At 40.3% G+C, this 19,957-nt stretch overlaps 1 protein-coding gene across 1 annotated transcript in view; it reads right to left on the minus strand.

Moving 5' to 3' along the window:
* The window catches only part of dnah12 (dynein, axonemal, heavy chain 12), a 193,715-nt gene that overhangs the window by 170,283 nt on the left and 3,475 nt on the right, over positions 1-19,957 (minus strand). Inside the window, exons 4-11 of the mRNA XM_080182788.1 lie at positions 18,648-18,674; positions 13,747-13,936; positions 9,403-9,478; positions 8,527-8,685; positions 6,566-6,761; positions 3,747-3,935; positions 2,900-3,062; positions 1,799-1,890 (exon numbers count right to left, since the gene is read on the minus strand). Coding sequence (XP_080038914.1) covers positions 1,799-1,890; positions 2,900-3,062; positions 3,747-3,935; positions 6,566-6,761; positions 8,527-8,685; positions 9,403-9,478; positions 13,747-13,936; positions 18,648-18,674 — 1,092 coding nt within the window. The remainder of the gene's footprint in view (positions 1-1,798; positions 1,891-2,899; positions 3,063-3,746; positions 3,936-6,565; positions 6,762-8,526; positions 8,686-9,402; positions 9,479-13,746; positions 13,937-18,647; positions 18,675-19,957) is intronic.

Consider the following 19,957-nt stretch of genomic DNA (forward strand, 5'->3'; position numbering starts at 1 on the left):
CCCCATACCTCTTACAAACTCAGCATGTGTTTGCTCTTGTTCCCTTTTATCCCTTCCTTGGATGACAAAATGGCAAAAATGGATTGGCCACCTGTCCATGTGATGAATTAAAAATTGCACAGGCGACATGATATTCTGGTCAATAGTACTCTTCATCTTCTAAATGAGCTCCCTTCGGCAAGCACATCCCACATCTTTTTATGTGATTTCATGTGCTTCTGAGTCAAGTGTGCACCCACCCAGGCAGTGTACAAAATACTACATAGCAGCATCATTGAAGATTGTTTCAGCCAATTCAGATTTTTAGCCATTTTCTCAAATGACACAAAGTCACTCTCCACAAGAGCCTGCACCACTGGATAATGTGAGCTCAAATGACTTTGTGACTTTTATCTGTCTCAAATATCTTCATTTCCGACAGAAACCTCAAATTTCCATTTCAGTTTTAGTTTTAATTTTAATTTCACTGGAAACCTAAAGGTTCAGTTTTCCTTTCAGTTAGGTTCTGACTCAAAAAGAATACAAGCTTTGAAGCCATGGATTCCATCAGACCAGCCTCAGAACACAGAACCTCTGGCATGCTGTTGAAGCCACAGTATTAAGTGGCTGGTCCAGCTAAATTTCTGGTCAATGATGATCCCAGAATGTTGATGACTGGAACTCAGAGATGGCAATGATTTTGGCTGTCGTGGGGAAGTAGATACTGCTGGAAATGGTCACTGTCTGGTACCTGTGCAGCGTGCACACTACTTGTCGCTTAATAGGCCTGAATAATATTTAGGCCTTGATACATAAGAACACAGATATCTTTATTATCTTAAGATGTGTGAATGGAACCGAACACGATGCAATCATAATGAAACATCACTACTTCTAATCTTAAGATGGAAAGAAGGTCACAGATGAAGCAACTGAAGATGGTTGGACTTAGGACACTGCCCTGAGGAACTCCTATAGTGAAGTTCTATGGCTGGGATAATTGGTCTCTAACAATCACAACCACCTTGCTCTGTGCTAGTTGGGCTCCAGCCAGTGGAGAATATTCTCCTGAATTTCTGTGGACTTCAATTTTATTAGAACTCTTTGATATCATACTCAGTCAAATGCTGCCTTTATGTCAAGTGCAATCACTCTCATCTCACCTCCAGAATTGAGTTCTTTTGTCAATGTTTGGACATAATGAAGTCTGGAATATTTTCCAGCAGAACCCAGACTGAACATTGTGAGTATTAGTGAGCAAAAGGAGCAAGTAACAAACTGTTATGGCAGGAGGCAGAAACAGTAGGTCTCACAGGAATCCACTGACATAGAGTTACGTTGTTATTTTGTACTTAAAACCTATGATAGTGGATACAACTTGGAGGAGGACAAGCCAAAGCAACACCACAATACTGTGATGCAGCTGATTGCCAAAGAGGGAGACAAGCACAAAAGGTTAACAGGAGATGCTATGTTCAGTAGCCACAATAAAAAGACCTGGTTGATGATAGGGGATAAATATCAGATACAAAAGCTTTGACAAAGAACATCTAGAAGTCATGGTTCATCATAGTACTAAAGGCATCAGAAGGAATACCATTTGAAGTCCTGCAAAGATAATTTCAAAATTAGGAGAAAGATTAAGAAGACTTCAAGGACTCAAAGGTTGTCAATGTAACATTTAAGAAGGGGGAGATTCCTTACAATTATCTTCTAATATAAATAAAACACAAAAGTAGATATTTTGTTTGGTGGTATCTTCCTAGTGTTCAAGGTAGTAATAAAAGTAGAAGCTTTAATATTCTTGCTATAAATTTACCTCTGTGTATTCATCAAACGAATGATCTTCTTCCATAAATTTCTGTATACGTTCATTGGCAGTTCCATTTATTAACCAGTCATAATTTTCAACTATGGAAGGAGACATAGAACAATCATGAGAAAAACACATGAAATAAATTGTTTCAGTAATACAAATCACTGTTATCTCAAAGTGTGTTTTGACGTGGACCTCCTACTTGATCCAGAAAAAAATTGATTTCTTCAATTTACAATCCAAGCGATTTATTCCAACTGAACCTAGGCTGATAAATACTGTGAATGAATGAACATTTAGCCAGATTTTGCTGTAAAGATAAAAGTGAACAGCACTCATTGTTATTAAACAGTAAATCAGACAGCAGCATCCAGCACCAGAGATGGAAATCAGAAGGTTGCAGTCTGAGTTGCCCTGCTCTTCCAAAACCTGGATAATACCAAGAAACTCAGTATTTAAATACATGGAACTGTGTGAGATTGCTGTGATTACAGGATATATATGCACTAAACATGCCAAACCAATTTAGGACTTGTCCATTCCAGCATAAATAAACATAATGAGCGAGATTTTACAGCCTCACTTGTCCCAAATCCTGCCCAAAGTCAACGGACCTTTCCATCGTACGCCCCTCACCTGCTCCAATTCCAGTGGCGGGTGGGGTGGTAAAATTCTGGCCGTTAAATCTCAATTATTGCACTCCAGAGCAGTACTGCATTGTTGGAAGTGCCGTCTTTCCAATGAGGCATTAAACCAAGGCCCAACTACCTGCATGAATGATGTAGCGATCCCATGATACTGTTTCGAAGAAGAGCAAGCAAGTATTTTCAATGTCCTAACTACTATTTATCCATCAATCAACAACACATTCATGAATGAGGACATCTGTATTTCTGTGTACTGTAGCATGCTACAGTTTTTCTCCTTTAAGTAACATTTTCCTTTTCTATTCTTTCCATCAAAGAGGACAACCTTGCATTTTTTCACATTATGCACCATCCGCCAAATTTTCCACACTCACAACCTATCGACACCCCTTTGCAAACTCTTTATACCCTCCTCACAATTTAAGTTCCTACCCCTATCTTGGCATTATAAGCTTACCATACTGTTGGAAATGTGCAGCTGCTCCTTCAAAGTTAGTTTTGACAGTATTCCTGAGTGTGGAATAGGCCCACTTTAGGAGATCAGCAGATGGTTTAGCCTTTATGTTCTCAATGTCATCGGTGCCACTATCAGCTAGCCAGGACTGCACCGTTTGTACATTCTGAATTATGCAAAACAGGAGATATTATTATTGAACTGCAATATAATTAATTTTAAGATTATCTTTTTGTGCTACTTCTAATAAAATTCTGAAGCTATCTGGGGTTAGAGTAAATCTTCTTCTATTGTATACAGTATTCTAATATATTTTACAGAAGGATATATGTCATTCTTATCCAATCTGGCCCACATATGACTCCAGACACACAACAATGTATGTGGTTGACTCTTAACTGCCTTCAGTTCAAGGGCATTAATCGATGGTAAACAAATGTTGGCCTTAAAGAAAATAAATATCTTATGGTATATGTAATCTAATGATGTAAGTAATGTCTGCATATGCACAATTCTATTATACATAAAAGTAGTCTCATGATAGATAGGGCTTCTTTCTCACATTATTACTTGTTAATTTACATTACTAATTCTCTTCCACTGATGCAGCACTTCAGTCTTGTATGTTTCCATCATTTACAGTTTCTCAAATAAATGTACTCATTTTGTAAACTAACCATAAAAGTAACATATAGGTAGGACAAAATTCAACTTCAGAAAGGCCACTAATGGATAGTAATGGATCTGCTGCTTCCTGTGTATTTTTGTAAAAAATAAATTTGCTATGATACACAGTCAGATCTTTTATATGCCTTCAGGTAAATGAGTTAACATTTTAGAAAGAAACTACCTGCATGGCATCTTCCATTTTCGTAATCACAAACAGTACAGTCTCCTCCAGGTCTGAAAATGTGGGGTAGAACTCCATTTTCTCTTCATCAAATACTAATTCCATCTTAAACAGGGGCATCTGGTATTTTTCCTCTTCATCAAAAAGTTTTATGTAGGCCTTTATTGTTCTTCCAAGAAACTCTTGCAACTTAAATCATCAGAACAAAAAGTTAAAATCCTTTTAAAGATCCAGACACATACCTCTTCAGAAAAACTGAATAATTGGCTCAATTTTCCAGTTGGATTTGAATTACCACTAATGAAATACAAAAGCTGTTCTTTATTTGCTGATTTCTATAAAGAATTGCTGGTTCTTAATTAACAAAAGGTCAGTTTTGTGCTTCAACTTGAAGCAATGTTAGTATATAGATATAAATAAATGCTGTGGATTCTTAACTGCAATGACTCCTGTTGAAAATAGGAATCCAATGTTAAGTTATGCTTTTGAATGAGAAATTCATTTGCAAAGTGCCAGCTCTAGCAACATCATGTAAACATAAATTTTAAGTTTATTCATCAGTGTCACAAGTAGGCTTACATGAAGTCACTGTGAAAATCTCCAAGTTGTCAAACTCTGACACCTGTTTGGGTACATTGAGGGAGAATTTAGCATGGCCAATGTATCTAACCAACACATCTTTTGGACTTGGGGAGGAAACCAGGACACCTGAAGGAAACCCACACAGACGGAACAGGCAGACTCTGCAAAGACAGTGACCTGAGCCAAGAATCGAACCTGGGTCCCTAGCGCTGTGAGACAGCGGTGCTAATCACTGTGCCACCATGCTGCCCTTAATTCAAGGCGAGCATCACTGAGGGCCAATAACTTGCATTGTTGCCCATCTGGCTTTCTTCAATGATTTTAATATAGAAAGCCACAGAAGTGCAGACCAATATGCTGTCTACCTTGGCAGAAATGAAAACAAGTTTGCGTAGCCAAGAGCGTACTACCAAAATAAATATCTCTCCCTCTGACTTTACAGTTACCCAATTTGTGTCCATACAAGCACCATGAAAATTCCCATGTTACAATGATTTGTGTGTGTAATCAGCACAGTCTACACTATTTTCAATAGTGCACACTTTTTCATGAAGTCAAGAAGGCCTGTAATACAACAACTTTGCATTATGACTAATGTCAGACCCCACTTGGAGTACTGTGCTCAGTTCTGGTCGCCTCATTACAGGAAGGATGTGGAAGCCATTGAAACGGTGCAGAGGAGGTTTACAAGGATGTTGCCTGGATTGGGTGGCATGTCTTATGAGGATAGGTTGAGAGAGCTTGGTCTTTTCTCTTTGGAGAGACGAAGGATGAGAGGTGACCTGATAGAGGTGCATAAGATGTTGAGAGGTATTGATCGGGTGGATTCTCAGAGGCTTTTTCCCAGGGCTGAAATGGCCCTGAGGACACAGGTTTAGAGTGCTGCGGAGTAGGTGCAGAGATGTCAGGGGTAAGTTTTTCACTCAGAGGGTGGTGGGTGAGTGGAATCGGCTGCCGTTGGAGGTGGTGGAGGCAAATTCGATAGGGTCTTTTAAGAGACTTCTGGACGAGTACATGGGACTTAATAGGATTGAGGGTTATAGGTAAGCTTAGTAGGTAGAGATATAATCGGTGCAACTTGTGGGCCGAAGGCCCTGTTTGTGCTGTAGCTTTTCTATGATTTTATGATTCTAACTGGAAGAAATAGAAGAAATAACTGGAGTAAAGAGAAAACGAACATCAAGATACTCAGCTGTTGTACTGTACACCTTGGTGTAGAAGGGAGGTTATCCTTTCTCTCCTCAGGATGAAGAAAGCTTTCCAAGTGTCTGATGAGGAAGCAGTGGTAGGAGATTACTGAGGACATCAATGCCAAGGGTGTTGCCATAATAATGTGATGGCCTAGGAGACTAATCTGAATCTACTGATTTCCACTTAAAATGCCACTGGCCTGTATTGCTATTACAAGCACTATCTTCAGTTGGAATTAGACACTTACATTCTGTCCATCATATATGGGCATGAATAGTAGATGCAACATTGTTTCTAGCCATTATCCACCAAAAGCTTGAAACTGTTTTAATTATGTGAGCAGCAAAATTAAAAACCACATCAGTGCAGTAATAAAATAAATAAATATAAAATAACGGTTAGTCGTAATAGTTCTGGTTGTGAGATGAAAACTAGATGGTCAAATTAATCCATGTTTCCTGATAACAATATTTAGCCAAAGAATAGAATTATACATGGCTGGAATCAAGTGTGGAGCTCCTCTGTTTGGATAGGGAAAAAAAAGGGAGACTCTTTGTGCTTGGTTTTCAGGTCCTGCTAAGGCCAAGAGTGTAGACTTCGTTTGGAAAAGAGATGAAAATAGTGGCTAGCCAGTGTCTCAGTTCCCCAACTTCATCTGTGCCCCAGGCCATTTCTGCAGAAATGTGATGGATGTGTGGCAGGGCAATCCATCCACACACAGTGGGTGGCTATCCTGACTCACTAAGAGTCTCTTAAGGCTAATTACAGGAGCTACACTGGGATTTCCTAGTTGGTGCCAAGATTCCCAAACGTACTGGGGCAATTTAGATGTCTGGAAGCAGCCTTCTGGCAGCAGACCAATTGGACACCACTCCAGGGAGGCCAGTGGCTCTTTCTGCCTGTCTGGATGTTGCAGTCGTGGACAATTTTCCCAACCAAAAGCTCCCCACAATCGTGGCCCGGCTATACTGCATAACCTTCTGTGCTGTAACTTTACTGTGATAAACATCCATGAGACCCTAAAACAAGTCACAACACTGTCTTACCTGATTGCCTATCAGAACATTAGCACTTGAGTAGAAACAATCTATTTTCTCGGGTTTAATGTCCTTTGTCTTCTCTTTGTCGGTAAGAAGATTGAGAACTTTGGGGTACCATGTAGTCATTATCTTTTTTTCCATTTTTCCATGCTCTATCACCACATTATTCTTGAATGATTCACATTCAATAGGTCCTTTAGATCTAAATCAATTATTAAAAAGGAAGTTCAGTTAGTTAAGAAAACAATCTCAATTTTGTTTAAGAGATCAGATACTGAAGTGCACTGATGCTCCAATACGCTATGCCATTAAACAGTAGAATTCCTGCTCAAGATACCATTTATAGAGATCTCTGCTGTCTGCCACACTATTGGGGTAGATGCAAAATACAGGATCAGTGCTTCATGATTGGGAGTGGGTGCAGGGAGTTGAAAATTGGCATAAGGCTGACTCATGTTGCTGTCACACACCTCCTAACAATCAGCTCTTTACAGAACTATAGAGAAAAATAACCTTCACATCTCATGATCTGCAGAAAGGTGTGTAGATTTGCATAGAGTGAGGAAAGAGAAAATAAATGGGTGTGATTATCCACGCAATCTGCTGTGTGTTTCATCGTGGCAAAGTGGCCTGCCATTGGCTGGTGGCGGGATCTTCTGGTCTCGTCATTGTCAACAGGGTTCTCCATTGAATACAGCCCTCACCACTGGGAAGCCTGTGGTGGGGGTGCGTCATTGGTGGGACCAAAAATTCCAGCCAAATGAATGGGAAAATTTAACAAAAAAACTATTGAGATATTTTATCAAACAGAGCTTGAATAAGTTAATATGAGTACAGAAATTTTAGAATATTATTGTAATGGAATTTTGTGAATTTTTCAGGAAGGAAAAAATTATGACTAAATGGAAAATAATTGGGACTAGAAAAATCAAGAAATAGCAAGAAAAATATTGATAGTATTGTTACCTCTGGATCTCAAGTTGTAGTTTTGAACCTTATACCATTGTTTAAGCTCTTAAACCATCCAGTCACATAGGGGGAGATTACATTATTAAAAACATCAGAATTGGTTTGGCTGTTAGTATCAAATAATAATTGAAGAGAGGGGATAAATTATTTTCACATGCTGCACCACAATGCTTCCTTTAAAAAAGTAACTTGCCATTCATCTCAACATTGTGAGTATTGTTGACTATGTAACAGACTATGCACCATGCATTTTGAGATTCTAAGATGCTATTTAAATACAAGTGTTAGTAAACACAAATGCAAAACTGGCAGCATAATACTTCACAGAATCATATGATACCTGCAATGCAGAAGGAGGCCATTTGGCCCATCAAATCTGCATCGCCTCTCCAACCACTGCCCTGTATTACCTCCGTAATCCCACACATTTACCCCACTAATTCCCCTAACCTAAACTTCTTTAGACAATAAGGGGAGATATAGCATGGCCAATCTCCTTAACCTGCACATCTCTGGACAGTGGAAGGAAACCTGAGCACCTGGACAAAACCCACACAGACACTGGGAGAACATGCATACTCCACACAAATTGACACCCAAGGCCAGAATTGAGCCTGGATCCCTGGTGCTGAGAGGCAGCACTGCCAACCACTGTCTAATTAGTAATTCAATTCACAGTATACAAATGCAAAGTAATAAGAAATAACACTATTTTTTGCAAAACATAATGGGCGCGATCTTACCTGCCATTCACGCCATGCTCCCACTATAGCAAGGTCAGAGAATTTGGCAGTCAGCCAATTTCTATTCACTGCTGTGAGATGGGGAAATCCTACCAGCGTGAATGGTGGTAAGATTCCGGCCAATAAATGTTTAAAAATCTCTGCTGTTTGTAAATTTTTATAATGTCAGCATTTTAAATGTCCACAAAATTAGATTTGAAAATGCCCTGTTACAAAATAGATTGACTTTTGACATTAAAAAATAGTTCTTCATACCTGCAATCGGACACATTCACAAGAATCAAGTTGGAAAAAGTAACATAACCCAAGTCAAGAACTGCCTGCATGACTGGATGAAGGATGTAGAGATTCTTTTTGATCTCCTCTCGAGCTTTTACAAAGCTCTCATGCCAAGGTTGAGAATAGTCCAAACCACTAAAAATAAAAAATATTAACATCCACATAAATCAAAGATTCAGCATGCTAAAAGTAAAATACACCTAATGGAAAAAAACATAGATACAAAACATACAAAACAATTATAACAAAATAAATTATAACAATTTCTGCAATGCATTTATACTAACATTTTCTCATGAGATAAGTCATGCTGATGTTTTGGGTTTCACTTGTCCTGGGACATGTTACAATGTTACAACATGCTAGGATGTGCTGCTTATACTCTCAGCACTGTGATCAGCTAGCCTTGGCAGAAACAACTAACTCATGGACAGTGCATGATCAAAGGTCAGAACCAATTCGTGTCGGCCCATTTCTGTAAATACATTTAATTAACCAATGAATGCAAACATAAATGGGTGTTCTCTGGAGTAATATATAATAATAACTGTGTAAGGGAGAACAGGAGAGTGGTAACATCATGTAAGACAGAGAAGGAACTCCTAATAAACTTGTATGCTTGTACCAGACCACGCGGTGTCGGCAAATTCTTGAACTTAACACTAAAAAGAAGCCATGTATGTATATGCCCATGCCACGCCAAATCTCCCAGACTTTGGATTATCAAACTCTGGGTGTATGACTGAAGAAAATATTCACATTATCACAAATGGAGGTAAATAACTGGAGAATATTGAAAATCCAAGAGTATTCATCTGCTTTAGTATCGGACTGTACTGGCATTATACTCACACTGGATCCTGTGGAAGAGGTTCAGAGTCTTCATATTCAAGCCCTGTCACATCTGGCTTTACAAGAACACTTTTCACTAAAACATAAAAATATTGACAACAAGTTGATAAGCTTGGCTGTATATTCCAAGCTAATTTACTAACTTTAAAATTAACCTGATCAGAATTATTGATGATCAATTGATCTGTGCAGAGCTAGGTTCAAACAAATAGACGTTATTACCTTATTAGGCTAAGCATTTAGTTATCTAAAGGTTATATGAATATGTATTGAATGCCTGAGTATGGTATACAGTATATCTAAAGTATACCAACTATGAAATATAGTTTCCTTGATTCTCTAATTAGTTTAAAAAAAAGGAATACAAAGTCTAATGAAATAAAAACAGAAAATGCTGACAATAGTCAGCAGGTCTGGCAGCATCTGTGGAAATAGTTACAAGTTAAAAGATTTATGGTTGTGGGGATAAATTTATCATTTTAACATATCTTTTTAATTATACAGACGCCTCTCTTTGCTCCTGCACATGTGGTGGTAAAGGCTCTCGTAATAGCACAATAGTGGAGTATGGAGAATACAACGACAAATCTCAATATTGCTCAGGGGTATACTGCAAAACTCCCCCAGGATGGTCCACAAAGCAGAAGAATTGTCTTTGCTGATTGTTTGCTTGATGATGTTCTTTGAGACAGCATGATATTCATTGCAGGTGTACTTTGCAGGTACGCATGGTTCCTGAAGAGAATTATCAGGGACAGCCCTTAGTGTTGAATAGCAGACTATGATTTGCTGGTCAAGTGAAGTAAAAGTTGCACAGAAGACTGCCATTGGAGAAAAAATCATAATTGTTGTCAGGATTGCAAATATCTGCATGATGCACTGCCTATGATTGCAAGCCAGCAGGTTGTTCAGGGAATGTTGTCTTTTTCACTTGATAAAGATACCAGCTATTTATATACAGCATTCAAGGCCAAGCGGGTGTATAGTCTATGGAACCTTGCATTCTTGAGACACCTGTCAAAAAGGAAAACCCCTTTGTTGCCTTGACTGCTTTCTCTCGGTCCAGAGTGATTCCTTAACAAATGTGGCAAATGGAGCACTTGATATGGAAGTGTGTATGCACTTTGGAAATGAAGTAGGTCAGTAAAAGCCTGAGAAAGGGGCCACAAAAACTATGTCACATCTCCGTAGGCTATCAGTGTTCAAAGTTATTAAGGAGTAAATCGAGCAGCAACATTTGGCAAACTCGCATACACAGTTAAATGTAGAAATTAGGAAATTGTTGTCCGGGTTGCCTTGCTCCTACAAAAATTTCACTAGAATAGTATCTTGCCGAGTGATTCGACAGTAATATTGTTGTAACTACCAGATGGATACCTACTAGACATGCCAGAAAAAGTTAAGGCTTGTTGATTGAAGTTTTAATATTATTTAATAACATGGTTAGTCTTTAATACTAACAAACAGCTCTTTGACATTGAAAGTTTGCTTTACAATTGTAAAGTCTCATTCCTTCAGATTTTAATTATTATTGGAAGTTTGAAAAAAGTTAAATAAAAGATTTTATCACCTAATCCTTGACTTTATTTTGTTTTTTGCAATTGATTTGGTATTGAATTAACTGTTCCAGCTTATACTTCCTGATATAGATATTGCAGAGCTCAGTATGGATTCTCCAATCTGAGCAGTTAATGATGTACAGTTGTTCTTCTTGTTCACAAAAGCCTTGGGTGCCTTGTAGAAGGTGCCCTGTTACTTTAGACTCATTTTAGCTGCAAGTTCTGATGCAAAATTCCATAGCAAATCTGTAGGCAGGTATAAGTGTAATGGACAGCTGGTACTTTTTGTTTGTTGCTGACTGCAAAGATTGGACCCATGAGGTAGGTTTTACTAAAATAGGGCATTTTGCAGCATGCATTGTTAGAATTGTTTGTGTACTGTTGGTTGCAAAGTTTCTAGAAGTGCAAGTTAATATGAGAGCTGTGAGACAATAGGGCATCTGGAACACTGATGAACAATAGAACAAATAGTACATGGCATTAACCAAAAAGATTTTAGGATTGGAAAATGAACAGATGAATCATTGAAAAGAAGGATAAATTGGAGCAGGCGAATTCAGTATCAAATCAGGCACAGAAAGAAAGGTTGAACTGAGTGAAAGAGAAAAAGAGATAAATGTAAAGAAAGTATAAACTTCTTCAAATTTTACATTTATTTATTCACCTAAATCAACACACAACATAAAGGCATGATGTTCAACTTATTATTGATCACCTTCTGGGCAACAGAGGAAGAGAGGATTTTTGGCAGCCATTAAAAAATATGTAATCAAAAGGCTACATATGCTGATAAGCACTGGAATTAACTGTCCATAGAGAGTTTATTGGGCAATTCATGAGTAAATATGGGAACTTTGTGAAGATTCTACAGAGATACTATTTTCACAGAGCCAATGGTGGAAAAATGCAAATCGATGATTTGGTAATTTGCAAAAAACAGGGTACATCTTCCTGGCTACAAGTTGTGACAGACTTGCACAGTAACAATGGCAAACATTGTTCAGAAGGCTTATTTAAATATACCAATCCTGTTTCCCCTCAAATGAACCTGTACCACTTGCCTCAATTACTCCACCTGGTGGAGAATTTCACATTCTCAGCACTTGGGTAAAAAGACTTCTGAGTTCTCGATTTGATTACTTGGCAACCAGCTTATAAGAACATAAGAACATAAGAAATAGGAGCAGGAGTAGGCCATCTAGCCCTTCGAGCCTGCCCCGCCATTCGATAAGATCATGGCTGAAGTGTCGTGGCTCAGTTCCACATTCCCGCCCTCTCCCCATAACCCTTAATCCCCTCTCTTATCAAAAACCCATCAACCCGCGTCTTAAAAATATTTAGCGAGGTAGCCTCCACCACTTCAACGGGCAGAGAATTCCAGAGATTCACCACCCTTTGAGTGAAGAAATTCCTCCTCAACTCTGTTCTAAACCGCCCCCCCTTTATCTTGAGGCTGTGCCCCCTAGTCCTACTATCCTTTCTGAGCGGGAAGAGTCTCTCCACCTCTATCCTATCCATCCCATTCATCATCTTATACGTCTCAATGAGATCTCCCCTCATTCTTCTAAACTCTAACGAGTACAAGCCTAGTTTATTCAGCCTCTCCTCATAGCTCAACCCCCTCAACTCCGGTATCAGCCTAGTAAACCTCCTCTGCACTCCCTCCAGGGCCAAAATATCCTTGCATAAGTACAGCGCCCAAAACTGCACACAGTACTCCAGCTGCGGCCTCACCAATGCCCCATACAGCCGCAGCAAGACCTCCCTACTTTTATATTCAATCCCCCTCGCTATGAAGGCCAGCATCCCATTAGCCTTCCTGACCACCTGCTGCACCTGCAAGCTGGGTTTTTGCGACTCATGCACAAGGACCCCGAGGTCCCTCTGCACCGTCGCCTGCTGCAGTTTTTCGCCATGTAAGTAATAATCCTTCCTACCATTATTCCTACCAAAGTGGACCACCTCGCACTTGCCAACATTAAATTCCATTTGCCAGTTCCTGGCCCATTTGCCCAGCCTATCTAGATCCTTCCGTAGACTCTCCACACCCTCTGCACAATTTGCCGTTCCACCAATCTTGGTGTCATCAGCAAATTTCGACACCATACACTCGGTTCCCTCCTCCAGATCATCTATATAAATGGTAAATAGCTGAGGCCCCAGCATCGACCCCTATGCTAACAGTCTCTAATTCTTCTCCTCCTCCAAGAGAAAACACTTTTTTCTGTGACTACTCTGTCAAAAACCTTCATGTATCTTTAAAGCCTTCGATGAGGTCACCTCTCAATCTTCTCTTTTTAAGAGAATAAAGACACATCCTTCCCTGATAAGTATAACCTGGTAGTTATAGTTTCATCTTTGCAAATATTTTCCACTCCCTCTATACTTTGATAATATGACATTATTGTTTAATAAAACATGTCTCAGTAGTTGTTAAAACTGAAAATTAACCAGTTGAACATTTGTAAATTGGTGTAACCATTTCAACTTAATTGTTTTGTTAAGAAACACACCTATCTGATAACTCTTTCCAAGGCAGTAAATTTGGTTACAGCAACAAATAATATCATCAGATTTTCTCCCTTTTTTTTCAGAAGAAGGTGACTAATATTAGTTGCGTTATCTAAGCACTAATGATCTCCTCCTTCAAGTGGCATTCTTTACATGATCAGATATTCAGCACAGTTTAAGTGATCAGTCAGTTGTATTTTCTATTCTCTAGTCCATTTAATAATTAAATGGTCTCCAGGATATTCATGTTCAGTTTATGTTAAAAATTATGTACCTAGAAATCTCTTCATGCTCTTTTCAAAGTCCTCGACGACTTCGGCAAATAGGTCATTAACAATGCTCTCTCGCAGCTTTCCTTCTCTCAGTGAGCGTGGTACCAGAGTCAGAATAGAGTCCAGCCACTCCTTCTGGATTGGTACCACAGGACTACTCTCCACACATTGCTTCATGAACAGGTAATTTAACTGAAATTACATAGGACTCATTAGGCAATATACTTCAGGTAGACACCAATCATTTGAAGTAATTAGTATTTCATCACACTTCTGTTACACACTACAAAATAAATCTCCCTCATATTTCATTACAGTAATCCCAAAGTTGTAATTTCATTTCTTAAAATTTTGTATTTCTGATCGATATACAAAATTCATATTCATAGAAGGCAGGAGAGAGAAAAGGCAAAATCAAATAAGTAAATTATTGACAAGATGACAAGTATTAAGAAGCCTGGACGAGGAATCATTGCTTCATGATTTTAGTCTATCTGTCTCAATGCAGGCACTACATTATCACCCTCCCGTGTCCAGGCAGTACGTTTAGTGAACCATAGCTTTCCTGTGTTGCATTTTTTTCATCATTTTACACAGAATATGAATGTCAGCTTTTACATTCACACCATTGACATTCAGTTCCACCTCTCCACAGATCCCTAGAAGTATTGCCATCTTGCCACCTTACCTGCACATTTGAGCAAGCTAAAGATTCCTCTTGATAAATACCAGCAAAATCAAATACCAAATCCTGAGCTCCTGTAGACATCTATGTGAGTTCAGCCTGGGCTGCTTTAATGTCCTGAATTGCCACCATAATCTAAATCCAAAGTTGTTTAACCGAAGTTTCTTGGTCTATCTGGAGCTCAACTTTCTTCCTCACATCTGGTGAGTTGCCAAGGCCTCTTTCTTTGGTCTTCAAAATGTTGCTGCTCTCTGCCGTTACTCACCACCACTGCTGAACCCTTAATTCATGTCTTTACCAACTTGAGGAAAGCCTTCCCCAACTCTCTGCTTATTGATCCGCCCACACCTAGGTTCCACCTCTCTGCTGACACTGTCCTACTATTTTCTTCACTCCAATGTCAATTAGGATCTTTTAAATCACTCTGATCTCATCTTCTGTAACTCTTCCTTCATCATCTCCAGTTTTCCATTGCTTCCCTTCCTTTAAAAGCCTTCAAAGCATCTTTTTAATTTTGCTTGCACCCCTCATTCTACCCTTCATTTTCCTATGAAGCTAATAATGAGTACAGTGAACAGTTGAGACCCCAGCATATGTAGGATGCTAGTCACATCAGAATTCCACAAAATATCTCATAATATATATTTTTTAAAAAGTCAGTTGGACCAGTGTTATCCAGGTACATAGAAACATAGAAATTAGAAGCAGGAGTAGGCCATTCAGCCCTTCAAGCCTGCTCCACCATTCATTTTGATCATCGAATTCAATATCCTGATCCCCCCTTCCCTCATGTCCTTTGATCATTTTACCCCCAAGAGCTATATCTAACTTCTTCTTGAAATCAGACAACATTTTGGCCTCAACTACATTCTGTGGTAGTGAATACCACGCATTCACCACCCTCTGGGTGAAAAACTTTCTCCTCACCTTGGTTCTAAAAGGTTTACCCCTTATTCTCAAACTACAACCCCTCGTTCTGGACACCACATCATCGGGAACATTCTTTCTAAATCTGAGTCTAAGTTTGTTTGCATTTAGGGTTTTTGGTTTCAATTAGAATTGTGTTTCTATTGTGCTGAGAGAGTTTATGGCACGAAAAGTAAACAAAAGTTTGGAGAAGGAATAAGTCATTGCTTAGCAACTAGGGACACCTTTAGGGTAAGAAGTTTTGAGGACCCTGTACTGCTTTTGGGCACATGGGTATTGTAGGGGGATGCCTTATAATACAGGCCACAAAGGGCCTCCTGCATTGTTGTGGTCTGCTGCGCTCTCCACAATGTAGAGGGGAGACAACATAAACCTAGCTAAGATAGGCAAGTGCCAGATCTCTCCAGATGAAAAGGACGTTGAGGAGGATGGTGGGCCTGATGATGCCAAGGAGGGAGAAGAACACTGAGCAGTGGACAGGGTCAGAATTGGGCAACAAAAAGGGATGCCCTGATCACCTCTCGTTTAGGGGACCAGCGGGAGTAGCAGGTGGTGAGGTCTCTCACAATGGGTGTGAGGTCAAACTAATGATGTTGTTCCACCATTAGCTAACCGCTAGGTTGCACGGCTGCAGTGGCCTGGGGCTGGAACCATTGGCCTGACTCTGCAAGAGAATGATAGTGACTTGCAGTGAGGGCAAAGCAATTCTTCCCTCATCATCAGCAATATATCTAACTCCTGTCTAACAGGGAACTCCATGTGCCCTGCCAATAAACAGGTGCATCATGGGGTTCACCAAAGCTGGAATGATAGAGGGGCCTGCAGTGCCTGAGCAGGCAATCAGCACTTTGGCAGCCCCTTGGCCTCAACTGTTCAAGTGAAGAGATGCAAAATGGAACTGCTCTAGTCATGATGAATGGGTGAAGCGGGGCATGAAATGATAAAGTGGAGGCTCTTCAAGTGAATGGAGTGATTTATTATTTATTACTATATACAGTGGTGACCTCTCTACACTTATGCCTACTTTCACCTGTGTCAACTAGGTGACTATCACTTCTTAATCTTTCTCACCCTCCCACTATGTCTAGGTGCTTTCCAGGATCCGTAGCTGATGTGGAAGAGATCTGTTGTTCCATGTCCTGTTGCTGGAGATGAACTTGGTGGGTGTCCCTGGGGGCCCCAGACTTAAGGACTTTGGTCTGCTTTCATGTAGACCAGGTGTTGCAGTGTTTTCCTCATCAGTGTGTGGGGCTGGAGAACGTCGCTCACAGGAAGTGGGGACTCAGCCTGAACAGCTCCAGGGTTTCCTGGGTGGAGGGCCCAGCGCTGTGCACCAGATGATCCTGATATCTTCAGATGGACATGGTATGGTGGGGAAGCTGGAGTGATGGAGTCCCATCAATGCCTGCACCATGAAGTTCATGCACTCAGACATGGAGGTCATGAGATGAACCATGATGCAGACATCTCCTGCCATGGAGGGCATGTCCTGCACCAAGGTCTCCTCTGTGGATTTTGGCCTCACTGTGCTGGCATCAGTGCACTACAGTGACGGCACCATCTCCTCAGAAAGCGATGCGACTCCTCCAATTGGCCTTATAGTCGAGGAGGGATGCTGCTATCCCTTCTTGATGCTCGCAAATGCCTTTGCAGTTCCATCAACTCTGGGCCAACTGGGCCATGGGAATGCCATCAGCCAGGGGTCCAACAGAGTTCTGACCTCTGACATCCCTCCGAGTGCCGGTCCCTGGGACATCCCCGTTTCCACCTGTTGTAGATCTTCGGCTGTGAGGCGCTCACCAGTGAGTGACCCAGAAGCCTGCCCACTTAATGAACCCATCGAGGTCTGAGTATCTGCACTGGTGCTGGGTGCAGGGGACAGCTGCGACACCTCTTCAACAATGGGATCCGAGAGGTTTCCCTTGAAGCTGCTTGTCCAGTGGGCACAAGGATGGTCCAATGTGCTCTGCCTGCAAAAGAAGGGAGATGGCATTAGAGCATTACAGGGGATAAAGGAGGGAACATTGATTACTCATTTGAGACTTGAGGAATGACAGCATTTGAAGATTCTCATGTTTGTCTGTTGCCCCCATTTCATCATCAGCACAAGCATGCTCTTCCTCCTCCCCAGCCAGATCAAGTGCTCTCTCTACTCAAACTGAATGAGGGCTCTGATCTCCGGCATTACTCCAGCCAGCCGGGCTTGCTCACGCTTGTCGCAGTTTATTTTGTGCAATGACACAGATAGGGAGAGTGTAAATGACACTGCTGGCTTTACGATGGTGATAAGGTTGGCAGGCGAATGAGCTGGAGTGTGCAGCATGACAGTGAATGGGGGGAGCATGGTGACTGGGGGAAAAGAGAGGAAGGCTTCCTTACAGGTATTGGCAAAGCCCAAAGTGACTAGGTGAGAGATGAAGACGGAACTGCGAGGAATGTGTGAGAAAAAGACTGTTTGAGGCTCACTTACCCTTGCTGAGCGCGGAAGATTGTTCATCTTTTTGTGGCACTATTGTCTCATCTTCTTTTGCAGCGAGCTTGCACACAGCAGGTTGCCATTGCATCCCAGGCAGGGGTGGTGATCTTTGTGGTTTACATTCTCCTGATGTGGAGTAGAGTACATCTGCTTCTGCTGCACTCCATCAAGATGCCTAGTCAGGTCTCCCTCCAAAAATCATGGTGCGGGTTTTCTGGTTGGCATCATCTGCAGTAGCTGTGGAACAAGCGCTGGCGAGTCATTTATATGAAGCTCCCCAGTGATTGGTGCGATTAGGTTCAGCCATGGCGGTTGAATCGGGGGAGGCCATCGGGGGACAGCATGATTTTCAAGGCCGTAAGAACTTTTGTTAATGAAGCTCAAAATCCACTCAGAATTTACGCTGGGGCCACCAGCAGGATTCACTCCATTTTCTCACTGGAACCAACACACTGGAGGTATCAATCTCAATTGCTGAATAGAAACTTAGAAGCTGCATTGAGGTGTATTGCGATGGATAAATTAATGATATGTTATTTCTAATGGTCAATGAAAGAAAAAGACTGCAATGTTTCAGACTGAAAGATGGTAAATGCGTGTTAAATAAATATGCACATGAACACAGGTACCTAATATCACACATTAAGCATTATGTGGCTAGAATGGTGTCTTATAGCTGTCCTGTTACTCATTAGTGATTTCTATTGAATAACGTTAAGCGAGACATTTATAAGCTTTGAAAGAAAAATATTTAGCTTAATTTTTATCATTTTTTATTTTGGAAGCAATATTTTCCAATGAGAATCAGGGCTTACCCTTTTCTGCTTTGCCTCGCTGTTCATCTGCAAGTTAGAGAAATTTGGGATCTATAATAATTCTTTAATATTTACTGCACCGACAGAAATTTTCAATCAATTAGAATTAACAATATATATTGTTGACAATTTCACAATATTAACAGACATCTATATCTATTTCTGTGTGCTGTATTTTTGTTCCCTGGTTATCTTGTTCCTGCAATTCTCTTAAAATGTTTTTGTATGGTATTTATATAACCTATTTCCCATTAGTAGCTGAAGTTGCTCATAACCAAAATAAGACTTTAATGTGATAATTTCAAATTCAAAAACACATATTTCAGAATAACATAATCAAATGTAATCATTCAATTCTTTTTGTGTTTTGCATTTATATGGCAACTTTTGTGACCACAAAATACACAATAACCAATTTAATACTTTAATCTGGAGTCACTGAGGTAATGTAGGAAATGGAGCAACTTGTACATATCAAACTCCCACAAACAGCAATCGGATAATGATCAAATGATCTTTTCTGGTGAAACTGAACAAGACATAATTATTGCCCATGTCAATAATCATCCCTGCTCGTCTTTGAGATAGTGCCACAAAATCTTTTACGTGTACCTTAGGGATTTGATACATCCTTGGTTTCATACTCTTTCCAAAAGAGAGTGACACTGTAGCACTCCCTCAGTACTGCACTGGAGTGTCAGCCTATGTTCTATGATAAGTGTTTGTACTCAAGGCCTGGATTGGAATTTGAACACACAACCTTCTGACTCAGAGATGAGAGTGCTGCAAAGAAATCATCAATTGCACGCAAAAGCTTAGGTTTTGGCATGATATTTTTGCCTAGAGTCATGATGCTTTGAGCTGAATTTGCATTCTGCAGTCTGAACAAATGTGATGCAATGTTCCCCACAGGCTGTATGGCCTGCAACCCCTTTAAACTACTGCATCTGTGCAACTGAACAAAAAGTTTTCAAACAAGTCTTGCAAGTGAAGAAATCATTTAAATCAAAAATAAGCAGAACTGTTTTTCAGGTTGCAAAACTACTGTGCAGTCAGCTATACAAAGGAACAGTTAGGCATGAAATTTCTGCATGTTTTCACCCCAGAGCATCGTGGAATCTGGGCAAAAAGAAAGAAAATTGTGCAAAAGGTTATGGAAGTCTAAGCCTAAATGGTCTGTGTGCATATTGACTTTGAGTGCCCAGAACACCATACACTGGGGCTTTTGCAATTGTTTACATTCGAAATTTTCTTCTCCACCACAAAGCTGGCTGTGCTCCTGAGGTTAGACTTCATCAATAGTACCCCTT

This window comes from Carcharhinus amblyrhynchos, chromosome 3 (assembly GCF_965287045.1).
Source record: "Carcharhinus amblyrhynchos chromosome 3, sCarAmb.v2.hapA, whole genome shotgun sequence".
NCBI classification, from domain to species: domain Eukaryota; kingdom Metazoa; phylum Chordata; class Chondrichthyes; order Carcharhiniformes; family Carcharhinidae; genus Carcharhinus; species Carcharhinus amblyrhynchos.